At 42.6% G+C, this 20867-nt stretch overlaps 2 protein-coding genes across 2 annotated transcripts in view; both read right to left on the bottom strand.

Moving 5' to 3' along the window:
* LOC146548073 (NACHT, LRR and PYD domains-containing protein 3-like) overlaps positions 1-20867 on the bottom strand; it is a 432988-nt gene that overhangs the window by 242371 nt on the left and 169750 nt on the right. The window contains exon 7 of the mRNA XM_085266169.1: positions 19912-20085. Within this exon, the coding sequence (XP_085122295.1) occupies positions 19912-20085 (174 nt within the window). The remainder of the gene's footprint in view (positions 1-19911; positions 20086-20867) is intronic.
* LOC146548080 (uncharacterized) lies at positions 847-4980 on the bottom strand. The gene is made up of 6 exons (XM_085263786.1): positions 3199-4980; positions 3006-3077; positions 2788-2906; positions 2644-2704; positions 2459-2553; positions 847-2023 (listed from the first exon to the last, which is right to left on the bottom strand). The coding sequence occupies exons 1-6, from the start codon at positions 3232-3234 to the stop codon at positions 847-849; spliced, it is 1560 nt and encodes a 519-aa protein (XP_085119912.1). The 5' UTR covers positions 3235-4980.

The raw sequence follows: 20867 nt of genomic DNA, 5'->3' as shown, positions 1-20867 counted from the left end.
ATATGAAGTAGACTAGTGTGTCCCCCTGATCTGATCTGCATGTGATGCAAGTATGTGTCATTTTGTCAACAGAGTTACATCTTGACAGAGGAATGTTAGGTTTTGACAGCAGAGTTTCAGTTTGGCACAGATGTGAATGGTATATTTTGATGTGTCCTGTTTACTTGTGTTTAGAGTTTTGGCACAATGAGCGACGTTTTGCAAAATGTGTTCAAGCAACGGGCAAAAACTGTAACATGTTTTTCACCAAAGATTTCAGCAATTATAAAAATTCAACTCAAGCTATTCAGCTATTAGCATTCACACTGCATTTTCTACAGGAAGTACATTTTATATACCAGTTTCAGTTCAAAGTGCATTAAAAATAATAAATAATTATTAAAAATAATACCATCAATATGTTACTGCACTACACTTACTGGACTTGTGGAAGTATTTTGAGAACCATAAGAGATTCTTACAAATGTTTGAAAGAAAAAAAATCTTTAACATAGCTGGAGACTCGTGTAGAAATATGAATGAGTTTATAAAGTTTCTGTCATGGTGTGCTGTGACAGGCAGGTAGTAGGACCCAAACACAGGACTCTTACGTGGAATGAAACTTGAATCGGCAGCTTTTATTGCTGGAAACTCAGGTGGACTCAAGAAACTACAAACTAAGAAACAAGAACTAGGAAAACAAATCAGGAACTATGAACAAGAATCAAGTAAAGAACACGGAGGAGAAAAAACACCCAGCCCACTGAAAACTAAAGAAACCCCCAAAAACATGAAGAACAATCATTAAGGAACATATTTACATATTTAGAGTTACTGCAACACCAACACTGGGTCACAGCTTCAGTGTCAGTCGGTGACTTTTGGTCTGCAACAGCAGCAGAACAGACTTCTCAGTCTTTTGAAGAAGCCCTTTTTCTTCTTCTTGCTCTGACGGTCTTCGGACTTCATGCTGGCTTCAGGTTCTGGAAAAGGTTCATCAGGAACATCAGGAACCGGCCCAATTTCAGAACAAGATCCGTTGATCATATGATCTTCACCTTCAACACAGGATTTGGACTCGCCATAGGGTTCCTCACAGGGAGCGTCGGGCTCTGCAACACTTTCTGACAGAGCTCCTTCGATCGTAAGGTCTCGAGTACTCAGACTGGATGCCCTCTCAGAAAGAAGTTCCTCACAGGGAACGTCGGGCTCTGCAACACTTTCTGACAGAGCTTCTTCGATCGTAAGGTCTCGAGTACTCAGACTGGATGCCCTTTCAGAAAGAAGTTCCTCACAGGGAGCGTCGGGCTCTGCAACACTTTCTGACAGAGCTCCTTCGATCGTAAGGTCTCGAGTACTCAGACTGGATGCCCTTTCAGAAAGAAGTTCCTCACAGGGAGCGTCGGGCTCTGGAACACTTTCTGACAGAGCTCCTTCGATCGTAAGGTCTCGAGTACTCAGACTGGATGCCCTTTCAGAAAGAAGTTCCTCACAGGGAACGTCGGGCTCTGCAACACTTTCTGACAGAGCTTCTTCGGCTGGTGGAACATTTGCCACTGAAAGGCCGTCAGAGGAGCGCTCACCATTTGTGCTCTTCACATCAGGACTTGAAGGGGGCTCAAAGATTTCACATATCCGGATCCTTGCTACATCAGCAATGGTCTTCAGCAACAGGGGTGCAAAGTTTGCAACTTGGATAGACAGAATTTCTTCAGGAAATTTCTGTCTAATCTCCGTCAGGATGCTGTCGACCAGATCGTCTCGGATAGAGCGGGTGAAGATGGCCTGTGTTTCCATCGCCGTGAGGCTCTTGGAGACACGATCTAAAGTGGCCTTGGTGACACTGGTGGAGAGGATACTTAGACTCTGGGAGGCCATGTTTAGGAGGGGACGAGGAGGAAGCTCCCAGAAGCCCTGGAGAACGCGGGGAACTACCTCGACCACTACCTCCTGCGCGGTGAGCAGTTTGCTGTTAGGCTGTTCCTGCTGCTTCTTTTTCAGGATTTCAACGTAATCCTTCACCGCGCTGAGGAGTTTAGGTGCTCTGTAGAAAAACATGATAAGAGTTATCTGTTAAACATATTCAAAGCATCATTTAAATATTGAAACACTGTAGCTGGACTGTTAACCCTGTAACCACCTTTGTATCATACATGAGTTTCTGAGACCTCGATCTCATCAACATGATCAATACTTGCTATAATTTCTAAATGTTGTGGACAAAACTCTTTTTTAGTCTAAAGTTAACATTGTCGTTAACACAAAGTTGCCAAAAACACCCAGTGTATCAAATGTGATACAAAAAATAAATACACAATAAAAGTAAATCATACACAACATGACATAGCAAAGAACTCATGTGTGGCTTTTGTTTAAAGGGTTGATAAACATCTCAGTTCCAAAGAATCTGAATTTTCTGGCTGTTTTTTGATGGGTTGGGTCTTACAGGGTTAATAACTGTATGTTACATGTGACTCACTGAAATTTAGGAGGTACGGCCTCTGGGAACTGAAGAAGCAACCTGGCTTCAAATTCAACGTCCCTCATTTTATTGCTGACGTTCACCGCCCACACCTGAAACAGAAAACACATTTACAGTGCGCTTATGTGTAAAGGTTATGTGCACGTAATGAAAAAAAAGTCTTGTGGGTTTTCTCGTCTTACCAGCCTTAGAAGAGGTTTGGCTTCCTCTTCGTCAAAATCCTCTAACTCAAACTCCCACAGCCTTCAAAAGAAAGCAAAGCAGAGGTTTTCTCTCAGCACTTACACGTCATCACAAACAGACTTTCAGGTGTGACAGTAACTCACTGCTCTCTGAGCGTCTCCCTGCTCTTCTCCACCAAAAGATCTCTCAGATCTTCAGCAGTGAGGTTCGGTGGAATTAGATCTTCCTGCTGAAGTCTGAGAAACTCCGTCATTATCGCAACCTAAAAGTAAAGGAGACATTTAATCACCACCACTCTCAGGTCCTCAGAAATGACCTGATATTTTCTGTCAGCTTTGGTTTGCATGAATCTGGGTCTAACCTGAGCCTTGTAGCCCGGAAGATACCAGCAGATCTTTACAGCTGTTTCATAAATCGGTGTGTTGAACAACACCTGTCAAAGAAATAGCAATTTAGTCATTGTTACTTAAAATGATTCTCAGTTTGTCAACTTTTAAAACGACATCAAATTCTTCAAATTACTGAAATGCAGTAAAAGCAAAAGCGTCACATACCCTGATAGGCTTATAGATTCCTTGACTCTTTTCCATTTAAACGTGTTCAAATCAAAGTCAGGAAGAAAAACGTCAACTGCTCTCCAACGATGGCGTACGGGGGATCTGGACCTGAAAATGCTCTCAGCTCGGTGGTCTCGCACAGATGAGCTCTTTTGACAGTCTGATGTTTATTTATGAATGCAGAATTTCTTGAGCAGTCACCATGGAAACTTGATGCAGCTTCATGTTGTTAAATTAAAAGTAAACACTGTGTATTTTGCACTACACTCCACTAAACTTATCATATAAGTAAATAAAGTGTGGGTTAGGTCCCTCCTGTGGAAAGAGCCACACAAACCGATGGATCAGAAAAGACAAAGTCAGCTACAGCATGCCTTTTCATATTATGTGCCTGCTTATCTCCATTTCTTTACAGTAGATGGGAACTTTTGCAGTAAAGCAATGGCTTACAAACAGTGGACTGTGGACTAATGCAGACATCTGAAGCCTGACAGCAGCTGGTATATACACAGCTTTGGACAAACTGGCCCTTTAAACAGCCCAGAGGAAGAAGAGACCTCTGCGTTATCAGTGCAGCCTAAAGCACAATAATAATAATACTATTAATATGATTTTTAGAGCAATAATGCCCCCAAATAATGAAGTCATTAATTACACATTCATCATGCTTCACAGGAGGTCAGGAGTGACCGATGAACGTGATGCTACATTAGAGTCTGTCCTATGAGTTCAGCAGGAGGAGGTGAACCCACAGCTGGGACCAGTTCTCTAGTGGGTCCAGTATCATACTTGTGTTCATCCTGGTCTGAACCTGGTCAGAAGAACTGACTTCACTTTTGAAAATTCAATACTTATAAAAGGTAACCCCAAACAGTCTACAACGGCTGTTTTCTGTCCACCGAAGCAAATTTGATTGACGAGGTTTTTGTACCTTCACTTCTCCAAAAAGCAAATAAAGAGATTAAACAAAGATTTACTGAACGACCGTCAGAATTCCCAGAGCTAACGTAGATCGCTTTATGCTCTTGAGTCAGGAGGGATAAGAAAAGTGACTGCAAACATTGTGGAACGATTCATAGCGTTTGATTGCTTGTGTGAATGTATTAAACAGGAAACCAGGAGCTGCAGAAACCCAGTAATGCTGAAGACGCATGCGTGTGCGTTTATTACAGGTTTTTCTGAATGCTTAAACCCTAACTGTGATTCTTACAGCACAATTCCTAAAACTATTGATACTTATAGCAAAACCACTCACTGAGTGTGCAAAACTAAAAGCACAAACACTGCTTTGCACTCAGTTTGCCATTTTGTAACACACACTTTGCAAACCTGTAGCTACAATCCACTGCACAGCACTCTTTTTGCAGAACTGTAAACACAACTCACTGCTTTGCACTCAATTTCCAAATGATCAACGCACTCCTAGCAAAACTATACACATTTATGGCCATTATTTACACTATTTTGTCAACTGTCTGGCACACTGCCACATGTGAAAGCTTTTTTAGATAATTAGTTCACTTTGCAATCAGCCTAAGCACTATGATACAGGTAAGCTCTGTGTGTGGAGTACAATGGAGGGAGCAGGAAGAGTGAGAGGAGGCCGAGGAAGAGGACGTGGAGGTGAAGAAGTAGGATGAAGAGGACGACAAGGACAAGGAGGAGCAAGAGGAGGACGAGGAGGGGGGAGAGGACGGGTAAGAAGAGTAAGAAATAGAATTGCTGATGACATCAGAGCTACAATAGTGGACCATGTCATCAACCGTGGAGTGACCCTGAGGGAAGCTGACCAACGTTTTTTTTGGTTTTTCTCAAACTTAAGTAACTGAAACCTTTCATTGAACTACAGCAGAAACAGATTGGAAATGCCAAGTTATTCTAACACTAGTGGACTTGTTAAACAAAACATTTGTTTCACTTCTTTCTCAACATGCAGCACCATTAAGAACAGTGGACCAGCATAGTTGGTCTGCATGAGCACACTTACTGCAACAGTTGTACATGCTGAAACTGGTTGCTGGCAGCTGATGTGAAGAAATGTCTGGACACATCAAAAGTTTTCTTTTTCATTTTCTTCCTCCCTTGGATAACATACACATGGCAAATAAAAACATGTAACTAGGGTGACGTGAAGTGTGTATCATCAGGTTTAACTAAAATATAATGAGGCTGTCCATCTGTGAAGTAATTGTTCCTTCAAAAACCACTGTGACAACAGATTTTATTTCATTCATTTGATGGTTTTCTATTCTGTATACTGGAACTTTTTAATAGCCCCCCTGTCCACACATCCTTGACATGAGACTTTCTGCAGAGTTGCACATGATGAATGCACACAAAACTTAAAGTGTTGCTGTCATATTTTTTTGGATGTGGTTTGTTGTCATAATCAAGAACGTGTCTTATTTTTTATTTGTGTTGTTGCTGATCGGCCATTGGACTGCTGAGCCTGCAGTGAACAGCCAGCCACTGACTCTTGATGCTAGAGCAAGGACAACTGAGCTCTCTCTCTCTCTCTCTTACTCTCTCTCTCTCTCTCTCTCTCTCTCTCTCTTTTAAATAAATAATACGTTCGAGCTGTTTATGTTTTTGACTTGTTATGGACTCTGACTGGCAATGGGAGGGCTGGCAGACTCATATTATGGAGGTGGAGGGTAGACACATTTTGTGTGCAAGAGACCACATACTACAGTGGTGATTGACACAGACTTCAATGGACATTTAGGTGAAGGGAACAGAGGTTATGAGGTGTTGGGTAGGTGTGGTGTTTAGGAGAGAAATCTAGAAAGACAGATGTGGGGCAGATTTTCCAAGTGGAAATGGCCGTGGTGCACACATACTTCAAGAACAGGGAGGAACTTGTAGAAATATATGAAAGTGGAGGAAGCTGCACACAGGGCAACTAAATATTATGCAGAAGGTGAAATCAAAAAGACAGGAGACAAGGAGGTGTCAGGGAGAATGCAGCTATGCAGCATCAAATGGTAGTTTGAAGGATGAGTTTGGACATCAAGAAGAGGAAGTGAGTGAAGGCAGAGACATGCAGGAGTATAAACAGGCTCTGGGTAGTAGGGAAGACTTACCAGATGGCTGGGATAGTACAGCTTTATTGAGATAAACTGCCAAGAAGGGGTTTGACGTCTTCTCTGCACAGAAGTGATTTTGAAAGTATTTGAAGGAAGAGATTTACAAAGAAAAAGAAGTGTAGTTAGCGAAATGAAGAAAATAGACCAAGAAACTGGGAGGCTAGGCATGTAGCAGAAAGAGGTGACAAAGGAAAAGGCTCAGTGCCACGTATGTGAAGCTGGACCCCAAGGAAATGAGGGAATGAGACTTGCTAGGCAGAGAGTGAGTTTGAATGGATGTTCAAACCCAAAAAAAAAGATATATTCACATAACATAGATTGAAAGAAGCTGCAGGTGGCACAGCAGCTTTAATGTCTTCCAGACAGGAAGTTTTGGAAAGAAATATCATCATTTCCCAGATTTTACTATCTTAGTGTTCTGTAACAAAATCACTGTTGTGCGCATGGTGTTAGAGATGATGATGATTACAAACAAACTTAATGTGCTAGTCGTGCTTTTCTTGAGGGATTTGTCCTTCCACCAGTTTTCATGTCATTGGAATCATTTGCATTCACTGATTCTGGCACTTATTTCATCAAACCAAACTCCAAGTAAATACTTTCGGCTTTTTGGTTTTGTCAAACGAACTAATGTAAAGAATGCCTGGCTGTGCACTACACCACGCAGTGCGAGCGCACTGCTTGTTTCTAGTTAGTCTTTAAGGATGACAGCATTAGTCTGCTCCTTTGTATGAAATAAAGTGAGTCGAGTCCATGTGGTCTGGCACCCACCCACATTTCTCTGCTAGTGATCCATGAGGACTCCACCTTGTTGCCAGTTCTCTTGTGTGGAAGCTTCAGGAAATGACAGCTTCACTCTGACGTGTGTGAGCTGTGTGAGGTCTGTGGTTAGAAGTTTACAGTGTTTGCTCTTTGTGTCGTCTGTAATATGCTCTATGGCTTTAAAAAAATGGCCACATGTTTCTGTAGCTGAATTTGTCCATCTCTGACCTTCTGAGACTGTATTTTCAAACAGGGACGTTCTGACTTTTCTTCACCTTGTACTTCATTCTGCAAATGTTTTATACTCTATTAGAGTTATTACATTATTCTGTTATGCTATAAAATCAACCCCCATATAAGATCGTACTTAAGAAATACATTTAAAAAACCTTCCTGTGCAAATAACCCAAGTTATCTAGAAGAAATAAAAACTGCACCGCAAACCAAACTCAGGTGTTCGACCTGTTGAGCTCGGGAAACTAACTGGTGTTTCATTTTAGTGAGTGCTTTGTTAGATTCCTTCATTTGAACCAAATGAAGTTGATTAAAGTTGATGCATTGATGTGTTTGAAGTGTTTTGTTAGTTGCGATGGATCTCCTGCTGTCTTTTTTCCTCATTATTAAAAGAGGATTTCTTTGAATTTCAAACATCCATTTCCTGTTTATCTGGTCCCGGGTCACAGGTGCAGCAGTCTAAGCAGAGAATCCCAGACCTCCCTAAACAACCACTTCCTCCAGCATATCCAGGACAATACTGAGGCATTCCCAGGCCTGCTGAGAGATATAACCTCTCTAGTGTGTCCTGGGTCTGCCCTGGAGACTCCTCCTCATGGGACAGGCCCCAAACACCTCACCCAGGATATTTTTAATGAAAACATCACAAATAAGTCGTCAGGTCTGATGGTCACATTTGTGAGATTCAACCACCATAAAGCAGAGATCACACAGGACACACTGTGTAACCCTCAGCTCAGGTGTGTTCAGGACATTTGCTTGGAAGAAGCCGTCTGTGGATAAATCCTGCTCTCCACCTCAGCTGTCAGGTTTATCCAGAGAGCGGCCGTCCTGACTTCCAGCAGCCCCACAGTCCTCGTTTCTAATAAACTGGCATCACTGAAATGAACTGTCTGCCTCGCTGTTCAATAATCTGCTCTTTGCCAATTTCCCAGCAGAAGCTTCCACTCATATCAGCATTTTTCTGTGATTCTCACATGAACTAAACATAAAAAGCTGAAGCCAACCTCAGAGTTCCCCGTAGTGAGGAAGAGTTTCCTCTGAGCCACAGCTGAGTTTGATGCGTCCACAAAGGAAGACTGACGGGAGGACAGACTCTGGGAGAAAGGCAGATATTAAAAGATATGAATACAAAGTACGCTGCAACAAACAGGACAGCAGATTATGAAGAGCGGTTAGACCTTCATGTGTCAGTCATTGAAATGTGATCAAAGTTACCTGTTTGACATCCTGATAGAAGAAAATCAGCTTCTTGGATCCGTTTGCAGCAAAGAATTCATGGATCAGACTGAACTGGAAGAATCAGACATTAATGACTCAAAGGTTCAACTCTGAGGAAGGATCACGTCTCTGAACTTACTCTGTCATCAGAGACGATGGCGTCTTCCACCGCCGCCTCCTCCAGGCTGCCGGCGTCGGCCAGCCTGCTCATCAGGTATTTATGTCGGGCATCCAGAGCTGCCCGCCGTTCCTCCTTCACGGCTCTCGCCTGTTTGGCTACTTCTCTCCTCGCCTCATTGGACAGCAGCATCGTCCTTTTACCAGACACCTGGAGAAACATCAGCTCAGTCTACAGACGCAGAGACCAGTGAGAGCTTGGCCCAAACATCTGCAGGTTTCTGAGGACCACGTTTGACCCTGACTGGAGGCATCGATTCTGAGAGTGACTGCCTAAACTGAGCTACTGTCCCCCCTCCACTGAGACGTTGTCCTGTGATGTGTCATGGGGGGAAGTGTTCCTCACGGTTGGACTCGTGACAAGTTCAGTCAGTTTATTCAAACTTTAAAAAGACGCATTTTCAGTCTCTGGATTTCAGCAGAAACAAATGTGAACACAGCACTTTTTGATTGAGTATAAAAGGATGAAAGAGTCAGTGATTAGTAACATTGTTGCTGACTGATGCTGTTGTAGAGCTGTCTTTGGATCCTCACCTTCCTGGAAGCCTTCCCTGGATTGCTCATATATCATTAACTTGTTTGTGTTCAGTAGAATCAGGTGTTGTGGATGCAGGTCGTAGCTGTGTGAGGCCTGTACAGTCAGCGCTGTGTGAGCGCTGTGTAACGTTAGCTTAGACTTCTTTCTGTTGTTATCATCCTTCAGGTTAATGTTGTTTTCATTATGCATCACAGGAAGTGTGGGTGGCTGTTAGCCTCACAGCTCATGGAGAGTTGCTGCTGCTCTGCCTCCTTTTTGATGTTTCTGCTCTTTGTGGCTTTGTGTTACTTTGTGTCGTGTCTGAAACAAAGTGAGTCCATGTTACTAACTGTAGTCGGCTCTCTGTCTCGTGCACAGCTGACTGTTGTCTGAATGAAAGTATTTTTGTACTTTGTGTAATCTGTTGGGTCTTTGAGGCCTTTTTAAACAGCATATGAGCCATATGTATGTGTGTATATGAAAGGTTGTTTGTAAGACATCAAATTGTTGCTTATTCTAGAGCTGCTGCTGTGCCTGATTGGTCTACTCGCTCGAAACTGAAGGTTGACTTGATTCTTTTGGTTTTTTACATTTTGTCAATAAACCAACTTCTTTATGATTTGAACGGCGTCTCTGACGTGTCACAGGCCTGTCAGCTTTCTTGGTGATTGGTATAGTTTTGAGCTTCATGCTCTGGCTGTTGTTGGGTTTTCCTCTTTCATATTAAAGCTTTTGTCCTACATTTGGCTCTAAAGTCTAATTCTAATCCCAGCACTGTGTCTGGGTGTGTGATGCTTGTTTTCCTGCTCTTTCTCATGAAACAGTCACAACATTCTCAGTCCAACTTTCACTCTTTGCTGCGTTTGCTGCAGCTGCAGTGAACATGGTGCCGTTTGCCTTTAAGAAAGTTGTGCACAAAGGCTTTTTCTCTAGCAGACAGCTGTGTGGCTAAAAGTCAGATCATTTTTTACCACCTCAGTCACACTGGACTGAAACAAGAGTGAAACTAGGAAGAATCAGAGTTTGTCCAGTGACTGCACTGATTTTCTTCATATTCACAAACTGATTCTAAGTAGTTGCATCAGCTAATCACCCGGACACTGAGCGTCCAACACGCTCCCTGAAGGGAAACGATTACATCCTCCAAACAATCCCAATCTGTCTCTGAACGACTGGAATTATTCTCTGATTTGTCAATAACTGGAGTTTATCAATGCAGACACGTTGCCAACATGATGAAGTCAGTCTGAGTCGCATCTCTTTGGCTAACTTAACTCAAGTGGTTGCCGACTATTCTGGTTCTATTCCCATATAACAGCAGGGTTGCTGAGCACCTCTGTCACTCTGCACTTATGTTCCCAGTTCTCTTTTGTGGAGGAATTTTCCAGGAATTCCTGGGACCAGCTTTCCATGAGAGACCCGATCAGGAGCGACTGTCCTGGACACTCCCAGCATCACAGGGACTCACAAACCCGTCTACCACAGTGAGAAGACTGATGGTCACAGGCCCACATGTAGCTTTAGATCACACGTGTGCACTTCCTGTGGTCACTGCTGTAACTCTAGACTCACCGAGGGGCCAGTGGTTGGTGAGGCAGCAGCAGCTGAAGTCATGTGACTAATGGCTCTCAGCTTCTGTCCTCCTATTCGCCGGTGTCCTTCACCTGTCACACCTGGTCAAGAAAAGAATATTATTACATATAAAAGGCCTCTAACAAGTATTGTAGTGTTAATCAGGATGAAGTCCATCATGAACACTTCAGAGTGGTTCAGACAGTCGGTGTTTCATCCACAGAGCCTCCAGTCTGCATATCAAAGGATCCTGAGGAATGACAGTGAAGCCCGAGTTCCCCTCATTACATTCATGTGTGTGACTGTGAGGAAAAGGTGATTGTATGAACGTGTGTGAGCGAGTGAATGAGGCTTGTATCAGAGTGGAGATAATGTCAGCGGCACAAGCTGGACGCTGCAGGTGTCACATGTGAATCTGTGCATCAGTGTCTGCACCTTTGTGGAGGTGAAGCTCAGGAGGTTTGGATTTGTTCAAAGCTCTGTCTGCTCCATCTTTCTTTCCCTCAGGCCTCTCCAGATCAGGAAGGAGGTCCTGTTCTCATTCTCCCTCCTGGATTTCTGGATCCAGGGAAGGATCAAAGTCTCTCAGCCCAGCATCAGAGCTTCTGGCTGGGGGAGGACTGGAAGTTTCAGCTGGAGGCTGAGAGCCTGGATCTGCCATCTGAGTCACAATTCAAATATTCTCAGTAATCTCAAAAAGCAACAGAAAGGTGCCATTTTCATGAGCAGTGGGTTATCCAGCAGTTTGATTCATGTCAGCAGCATTTAGTTTGTAACTGCTGACTCACCTCTGGCTGTGTCCTGCTCTCAGGGTCACAGTGGACACTGTACCTTTGACCGAAGCTGCAAAGACAGTCAGCAGGGGTCTGGATGCATTCAGCACCACGTCCTTGTCGGGCAGACACCTTCAGTGACAGGACAGTTTATTATGCTGGTAACGTTAATAAGTCTGTTCACCTGTAGAGCTCACTTAAACACATCAGGTGTAGAACATCATGTGTCATGGCGTGTCCAAATTCACAGGCTGCATCCTCCTGAGGACCCGGCCTTCAAGGTCTACGTGGGCCGGGTCCTCCAAAGGTCGGGTAGGCGGGAAGTGAGCGGCTGTGATGGTCTGGCCTTCAGATCCGCGTCACCGCTGTCTCGGTGGAGTTATATACTATATATATATATATATCTTAGGGGTGCAACGATACACAAAATTCACGGTTCGGTTCGGTTCGATATTTTGGTGTCACGGTTCGATATTTTTTCGATACAAAAAAATGTTCATGCCTTTTTAATTTGTCATTTATTAAAATTATAAATATATATTTTAACTCAAAAGTACAGTTTTTAAATTTAACCCTAACCCTTGTGCGTGTTTTTTATTTTGACAGCGAATGCACACCTGCAGACCACTTATGTGCACCCCTGGTTATTTAGCTCGTCATATCGCAGCCACAGAAATTATTTTGTCCATGAAACCATAAAGCTGCACTTTCTTTTTGCCTTATAGTCTGATTTGTCATAACTTCTCCGTTTTGTGGTAAGCTTTTCTTTGGCTGTCACTTCTTCACCCTGACCTGTCTTATTTGGCTCAGCAGAACTGAAATGCTTTTACACGCGCACTCACATAAGCTCAGCGATTCTCTGCACGATCAACCTCTCACATGTTTAAGCTTGCTGCGGGAGATTTCACTTGTCATGTTTGCATAGTAAGCTAACGATTAATAAGACGATGTCAGAGGAATTGGTGCACAAATTATCATCACTCACAGATCAGTGCTGTCGCTCTCTATACACAGTTCGCACGATTGCAAAGTGAAAGCAAAAAACAAGCGCAAATTCAATCGCGATTTCAATATGTCACATATCGACAGTGGCTCACCGATGCCAATGACATAAGTACCCAGCTACATTTCTGAAAGAATGCAAAAGCATTGACATATATTTTTCCTTCCTACAATAGCCCGACGGGCAGGGAAGAGATAGATTTTGGTAGCCCGACTGAAAAAATAGCTAGCCCCGGGACGTCGGGCTAGCGATATTGCGAGCCCTGTATCTGATTGAGGAATCACTCATCTTTGGAAAAGACAGTTTATTACAGAGAAACGCAGATTCACTGAGCGCTCAACACAGACAGCATCGTCAGAAGGAAAGTTGATAAAATAAATTACAAATTTTGTATTGTTCGATACATATGCGTACCGAACCGAAAGCACTGTATCGAACGGTTCAATATCGATACGAATATCATTGCACCCCTACTAAGTGACTTATATATCATGTTTAAACCTGAACAGCCAAAGGCCGTGGGGGTCTAAAAACGATGTGCTGGGAGTCCGCTGTTCTCGCCGGCTCTAATGACCCTCGACCTCCCGGTTAGCTATCAAGATGGTGGGTAACAGACGTCTCCAAAAACGTCAGAGCACTTTTGCAAATATGTGATATCTTGACAAACCGAGCAGATATTTGAAGTTTACACTCCTACATTCTCAAACAGGAGCCCCAGCAGAGATGGATGGCTGGCGCGGCTCTCCAGAGCCCCCAGTCAGAGCAGATGCAGGGCCAGCAGGTGTGGAGACCCCTGGCTGAGGCAGCTGAAGCTGTGGGTGGCTGTCAGTCAGCTCAGGATGCCTTTTGGGCTGCAGCAGCATAAAATCCTCAGCAGGCTGGGTAAGCTTGCGTGAGCTCTCTGTGGAGGCTGTTGCAGCTGAGATGGCTCACCCGAGCGGTGCAAACTTAGTTACCTTCAAGGCTCCAGAGTCAGCTGAGGTCAGCAGCTCAGCCTCTGGGGAGGCTACAATCCCTGGAACAGCCAGGTCTCTTACAACCAGAAACAGTCTTTGCATGTGCAGCTTCAGAACCAGACTTGAAGTTCCAGTTAGTGTCCGATGTCCCAGAAACACTCAGGTGCTCACTGAGCAATCTCTTGAGGCCAACACTCAGAAAATCAAACAGTCTTTGAGCCTTTGTGGGAACATTTATCGTCTGTGCTGGAAAGGTGGAAACATCTGGGAGATGCAGCCTTAACACACTGGGCTTCACAAGTCCTTGGAGGCAGCTCACTAAACTCAGGGATGCAGACAAAATCAGCACTTGCAGGAACACAATGTGCCCTCTCACAATGAGCTTGGAAGCATAAACTGAGTTTTCCTCACTGACTGTTTCAGACAGGTTTGTGGGAGCAACACAAAAAGCAGCTTCAGCTGGAAACACACAGTTTAGTGTCTTTGCTGCTCGCTTTAAGTCACAATAAACAGGAAACTCATTGTGTCTCATGTCAGAATCACTCATATACAGGACAGGAAGAGGCGGAGCTTATTTCCTGCAGGGAGAGGTTAGCAGTCTGTGTCTTTCTCATTTCTGACTCCTAAAGAGCTGAAAAACACAGGCTGTTATTGGCTGGCTGACACTGGGATTAATGTCCTTGAAGCCAGCAGTCTTTAATGTCCAGGTTCAGAACGGGCAGGTGAAAAACAGTCCTTTATGTCCTCTGATGTTCAATAAACTGTCCTGATTACTGAGGGAGCAGAGAAAGTGTCTCCATCACTCACCACAGCTGGATGCTCTGAAATCCTGGAATCCAGCTGTGGAGAGGAGCGCCGGCGGCGTGGACGCAGTTTAGTAATCAGGGAACGGGAGGCAGGAGGGAAACACAGCTGGGACCAATTACACACACGAGACAGGAAACAGTAACACAGGACTGTCAAAGTAAAACAGGAAATATAACACAGAGTCCAAAGTAAGGAGACGTGGGACACAGTGAAGACACAGAAACAGAAACCAGAACTATAATCACAAAACAAACTCAGAAACATAAAGAGTGAATCAGCTGATTCAGTGTTTGTGACAAAAACATGGATCCTGGTTAATAACTTTTATTTGTTTGTTTCTGTATTATTTTGTGTATCGTTCTTATGAGCTGTTGTTTTTTCAGTGAAATATTATTTCATTGTTTTAAGCTTTTTGTTGACTTTGAAGTGCTTAAGTTGATATTTTTGAACATTTAATTTGTTCGATTATTGTCGAGTCGATAAAACTGTCAAACGCACAGCTGCTTCCAGCACGGCCGGAGGAGAGGTGGCCGAGCAGACGCACAACACACACAGCTCACAGGTTTGCATTTCTAGATATTGCAGATGTTGCAGAAATTGAGAGTAAAGAACTCAGAGATCCAGCGCTGTCTCCTGCCCCTTATTTATACACCACAACACAACGACAGGCGTAACTCACACAAACGGGTAACATGAGGCTCAGATGCTTTGGACGTGTTCACATATACTGGACACAGAATGATGAAGATGGAGCTGCAGGAAGGAGGAAAAGAGGAAAAACACAGAAAAGATTCACAGATGTGGTGAAAAAGGACACGACAGCTTCTGTTTGTTAGTTTGGTTTTTCTTTATTTGGTAAAGATTCAGAAATAAAGAGAAGATCACATGTTTGAATATTATATTAACGTTCTGTAATTACAACAAGTTGTAAAATCTTTCCAGAGTGAGACAGAGACTGTGCAGAGACTGTAGAAGGACAGAGCAGCAGCAGAGCAGTCCAGATACACTGATGATCCTCTGTCAGATCCAGAGGGACACACAGGGGTGATGCTGGACTCTACATTGTGTCTGACAGTGGAGCTGTTCTCAGAGCAGTTCACTCTGCAGCACTGACAGTCATCTGCACTTCATTCCTCTGTCAGTCACTGCTGGATGAAGCTCTCCTCTCCACCTCCCAGTAACATGGCCCAGTCAGAGCGTCTCTACACACAAGCTGCTGCTGCTTCAACCTCTCTGGATCATCAGGACACAGCTGCTCCTCTCTCTTTTTTTTTCTTTTCTTTTTTTTTTTTTCATTCTTTATTTCTACAATATTACTTCACAAAGGTGATTACAAGCATTAATTTACACAGTTTACAAGAGAAAAACAAAACAGAACGAGAAGGGAGAAAGAAAGAGAGGAAAAAAAATAAAATAATAATAATAATAATAAAAGGGGAAAAATTATATATTTATATAAATAAAAAAAAATAAAAAAAAATAAAAAAAACTCCGTCGGGAGTGAACAATTGACTAGATTGGTGGTTTCAAGCGTTAAAAAGAAAATTCGGTTTATGGATATTGACGTATTGGATCCACTTATCCCGACACAAATGGAACCAGGTCATCCTGTCATTAACATGAGCTGTTACTTCCTCCATCCTATATATCTCTAACGTAATTTCCCACCATAATGACAAAGTCGGTATGTCTTGCGAGGACCATTTCTTTGTTATACATTTCTTACTTGCAACCAATAAAGCTCTTAACAGACATATGTCATTTTTGGACCAGTTCTGCGGTATACAGCCAAAAAAAATTGTCTTCATATCCTGAGGGAATGTACAGTTAGAAATGCCTTGTAATGTACCATGAATGTCTTTCCAGTAAGTCCGTAGCACAGGACAGTCCCACATAATATGGGTATGATGTGCTCGTTGGTATCCACAGTTTCTCCAGCACACGGGAGGATTCCCATCATAGTGAGCCTTTTGACACGGAGTGATAAAGAACCTTATCAGAGTTTTCCATCCGAACTCCCTCCAGCTTTTGGTACTCCTCCATTGCCATTCCCACATCTGAGTCCATTCATCCCTAGAAATACGCATCCCTCCCTCCTTTTCCCATAACATCTTCACATAATCAGTTGAGTGTGGAAGCTTATTTATAAGAAAATTATACCAAAAAGAAATTAGTCTTGTATCAACATCCCCACTGTACGCCTGTCTAAATAAAGTTACCAGTTCCACATTAGTGTTTGACATCAGACCGATTGTTGTCTTTATATAGTGTCTTATTTGCAAGTATCGATAAAAATCCTGTTTTACTAGATTGTGTCTCTGTTTCAGCGTGTCAAAACTAATAAGGTTCCCATCCTTTATCAAACTATCAAATGTAGATAACCCTTTAGCCGGCCAACTTTTGAAACTTGAGTCCAATTTATTTGGGGCAAAGTCAGAATCATATGCATACCATTTGAATAAAGCCAAATCCTGTTCAAGTTTGAATTCTTTCACTAGTTTTCTCCATATATTAAGTGTGCACGACACCCAGGGGTTATGAATCTTGTCAATATATTTTCGAATATTCGAATCCATCAGGACAGCTTGTATTGGGGAGGAAAACATATTCTCCTCTATAGTCTTCCAGTGTGCTTGGTAGCTTGTATCACACCAATTAACCACCGTCTTCAACTGAACAGCCCGATAATAATTTTTTAGTAACCCCCATCCTCCCACCTTCTTATGTAATTGTAAAGTTTTAAAACAAACCCTCGGCCGCTTCCCCCCCCATATAAACCGCGTTATTATTTTATCCCATTCATTGAAACGACTTGGATCAATGGATATTGGTAGTGTTTGGAATAAATATAATATTCTTGGCAAAATGTTCATTTTAATAGATTCAACTCGTGAGTGTAAGGAAAGAAAGGGGATCATGTTCCATCGCCTAATATCACCCACTATTCTCCTTTGTAGAGAACGAAAATTCTCCTCAGATAGTTTAGTTAAATCCTTGGGAATAACAACTCCTAGATATTTCAATGATTGTGCTTGCCAATTCATTGGATATTGAACAACCATGTGAGCTGGGGGGTTATAGTTATAACTGAGAATTTGAGTTTTAGACATATTAATTTTATATCCAGAGAGTTTCCCAAATTTTTGACACAGATTCATCAGCGAAGGCAAGGAGTTAGTGGGCTGATCTAAGCAGATCAATATGTCGTCCGCATAACAAGCAAGCTTGTGTTCCTGTCCTGCAATAGTGATCCCCTTAATGTCTTTATTTTGTCTAATTGATTGTGCCAAGGGTTCTAAGTACAATGCAAACAGGAGCGGGGACCAAGCACAGCCTTGTTTATTTCCTCTCTGCAAAACAAAGCTATTTGAGAGAGAACCATTAACTTTAATTCTTGCGGTGGGGTTAGTGTATAATGCCCTCACTGTATCAACAATTCCCTTATGTAAGCCGAATTTATCCAGGACTTTATATAGAAAGTCCCAATTTACCGAATCAAAGGCTTTTTCTGCATCAATACTCATAAGCATGGCTGTACTCTTAGATGTCTGTATCTGATGTATTACATGAAGAGTTCTACGTATCCTGAGTCTGTCGTCGTCTTATAAACCCCGTTTGATCATTGCTGATGAAGTCAGGTAAAAATTCTTCCATTCTCCTGGCCATTATCGAGGTAAACAATCTATAATCTATGTTAAGGACAGAAATAGGTCTATATGAGCCACACTCCATTTTGTCTTTCCCTTCTTTCGGAATAGCCGAAATAATTGCCTCCTTCCAACTCGGTGGAATTTGCGCTGTTTTTAACACCCAGTTAAAAGTAGTAAGTAGTGTAGGGATCAAGTCCTGTTTGAATTCCCGATACCACTCCGCGGTGTAACCATTGGAGCCTGGTGACTTATTTGATTTCAGCCTATTGATGGCATTCATAAGTTCAGCTTCCGTCACATCGTTTTATTTTGTTCCTCGTTAAAGCTTGGTAGGCATAAAGGGTTCAGGAAATTGTCCATTTCGTGTTCAGCCCCCCCTGGGACTCCCGCATATAATGTTTTATAGAATGATTCAAAGGCATTCTGTATCTTGCAAGGATGAGTCATTATATTCCCCGTCTCTGGGTGTTTGATTTTAGTTACAGTATTCTCCGCTATCTTCTTCTTAAGTTTCCATGCTAAAATTTTCATTGATTGCGATCCTCCATCATAATGTTTCTGTTTCAAATATAACAATTTTCTCTTTATCGTTTGTATACTCTGCGTATTTATTTCATTTCTAATCATTGTTAGTTTCTGCAAGGTGCCCACTGAAGGCTTATGTTTGTGCTCACTTTCTAATTGTTTTTGAATCGCTTGTAAATCTTCCATTTTTTTCTCTCTTGCTTTTTTTTGGAAGGAGGCAAATGCTATAATCTTCCCCCTCATAACAGCTTTTAATGCATCCCATAGTATCGGGGGTAACACCTCCCCGTTATCATTAATTTCAAGGTAGTCTTTGAGCTCTGCCTTTATCACTTTCCTAAATTCCACATCTTTAAGCAGGGATGGATTCAATCTCCAAATTGAAATTTTGGGGTGTACAGCGGTGCGTGATCACTTATATCTATCAAGCCCATCTCGCATGTTAAGATTTTATCCCTATCTCTTCCAAACATTAAAAAATAATCTATCCTCGTGTAGAGTGAGTGTGGGGCTGAAAAATGAGAGTAATCCCTCCTTGTAGGAAAGCGATTTCTCCATACATCAATTAAACCCACCTCATCGAACAGTGCTGAGATTCTTTTATATAATATACTCGATCCCGGCATCTTTCTTTTAGAGCTGTCTAGATCCGGCTGTAGGCGTATATTCAGATCACCGCCGCAAATTAAAGGGCCTTGCTGCTCCTCTCTCAGCACACACACCGTCCTGTTTACCATCATCACCAGCTCCACCTGCAGAGAGAAGGAGGAAGAGCAGAGGAGATAAACGAGTGTTTCCAGAGACTCTTCATCAGCTGTCAGTCAGTGATGCAGCACATCCAGTATAAAGAGCAGCAGGGACGTCAGTGCTGGGACTGTACTAGGACTCATTGTTGCTTCACTTTTTCTAATCTTTGGATTTTTATTGAAGTTGCTGAAAATGTTTTTCCCTCCTAGTTTGAGTTTGGACTTTCATTCATTAGAAGAACCTTGGTGTGTCCACTCTGAGCTCTGTAGGAACCCCAACAACAAGCCCAACAATCCAGATGGACGGTTCCAGCTGTTAACTGGAGGAATTCCATCCAAACATCTGCTCTCACTAAATTCTTCCTCACCTACAGACTGTGTTCTTCACTGCTTTAAACTTGGAAATCAATGCAGTCATTGGTCTGCGTGCTGCTTTGTTCAGAGAGCTGATTGGCTGTTGACAGTGTTTGATCAGAGCGTGTCAGCCGTTACTATGGTGACCATAAAGGTGAGAAACAGGAAGTGTTTGTGTCCAATCCTGAAGCCTGTCACCGTTCTCCTCTCACAGCTTCACTGAGAAGCTGCAGCTTTACAGGAAACACTGGATCTTTGTTTCATACTGACTGTGTTTAGTACAATACTGCTGACAGCACCACCCACTCACTCCATCACTCTACTGACCCCAGAGTCTCCAGTCTGTAGTCTGGACTCTGCTGAAGATCAGACAGCTGCTTCACATCTGGATCCTTCAGGTTGTTTCCATACAGGTACAGCTGTCTCAGATGGGAGGGGTTGGACTTCAGTGCTGCTGCCAGATAATCACAGCTGATCTTTGACAAACCACAGTCCCACAATCTGTATAAAGAATGAAAGATGTAAGTTTATTAGACAAAGTGCTTGAAATCATTCAGTGTTTCATCATCTGTTCAGAGCTGAAGAAGGTTCAGAATGTAGAAGTTTAGAAAATGGAAACTCCAAACAGCTGAAGCCAACAGGAAGCAGCTTCAAACAGGAAACTGTGCAGAGTTTCAGACTATATGTCCTGATGCAGCCAGTTGGATTTTGGAGATTTGAATCTCTGTTCTGTGACTAAGTCCTTGAATCATTTCTTCCAGTTGGTCCAACAGAAGGGCGCAGATTTGTTTTAGTTATTAGTTCACAGAGGCTGTTAAAATTATACGTCTAACATTAAAATGTTGGTGAGACAATAATTTCATCCTAATGGTGCTGACATATTCATAGGGTTAATTTTTGCGACAAAATGTCATGAGGTAGTCATTATTTTGCAAATATCCACCTTGTAGTGCAGTTTGCACAAATTGTTTTAAAAATGCACTCACCCTACAAACATTACTGATGAGTCAAGATCTGCACAAATTGACAGAAACACTGAAGCAGCTCCACATTTTATTCTTATTGTCATGTTTGTCCTATTTGTCAGGTGACAGAAGAACCAACACAAAGCTCAGAGAGCAATGGTGACACAAGATCACAGGTGGAATTGGATGATGACTTGTTGGTTCATGACTGTATTTGAAGCACATGTGTGACTGCACGTATGTGGAATGTCTCACTGTTATTCATCAGGTGACAGAGGCAGCTCTGCCATGTTGTAGCTCAGAGGTGAAGAGCCGAGG

The sequence above is a fragment of the Mchenga conophoros genome, linkage group LG23, assembly GCF_057382185.1.
Source record: "Mchenga conophoros isolate Kocher_MC1m ecotype Shallow Benthic linkage group LG23, M_conophoros_male_GT1.1, whole genome shotgun sequence".
NCBI lineage: Eukaryota > Metazoa > Chordata > Actinopteri > Cichliformes > Cichlidae > Mchenga > Mchenga conophoros.
This window is presented reverse-complemented; position numbering and strand designations above follow the sequence as displayed.

Excerpts from the sequence above, each read along its gene's own strand:
- LOC146548080 (XM_085263786.1), bottom strand. The coding sequence starts at position 3,234 with ATGGAAAAGAGTCAAGGAATCTATAAGCCTATCAGG. Across the intron at positions 2,705-2,787 it reads AGGGAGACGCTCAGAGAGCA|GCTGTGGGAGTTTGAGTTAG; the intron begins GTGAGTTACTGT and ends TTTCTTTTGAAG. Across the intron at positions 2,554-2,643 it reads CCAAACCTCTTCTAAGGCTG|GTGTGGGCGGTGAACGTCAG; the intron begins GTAAGACGAGAA and ends TTTCTGTTTCAG.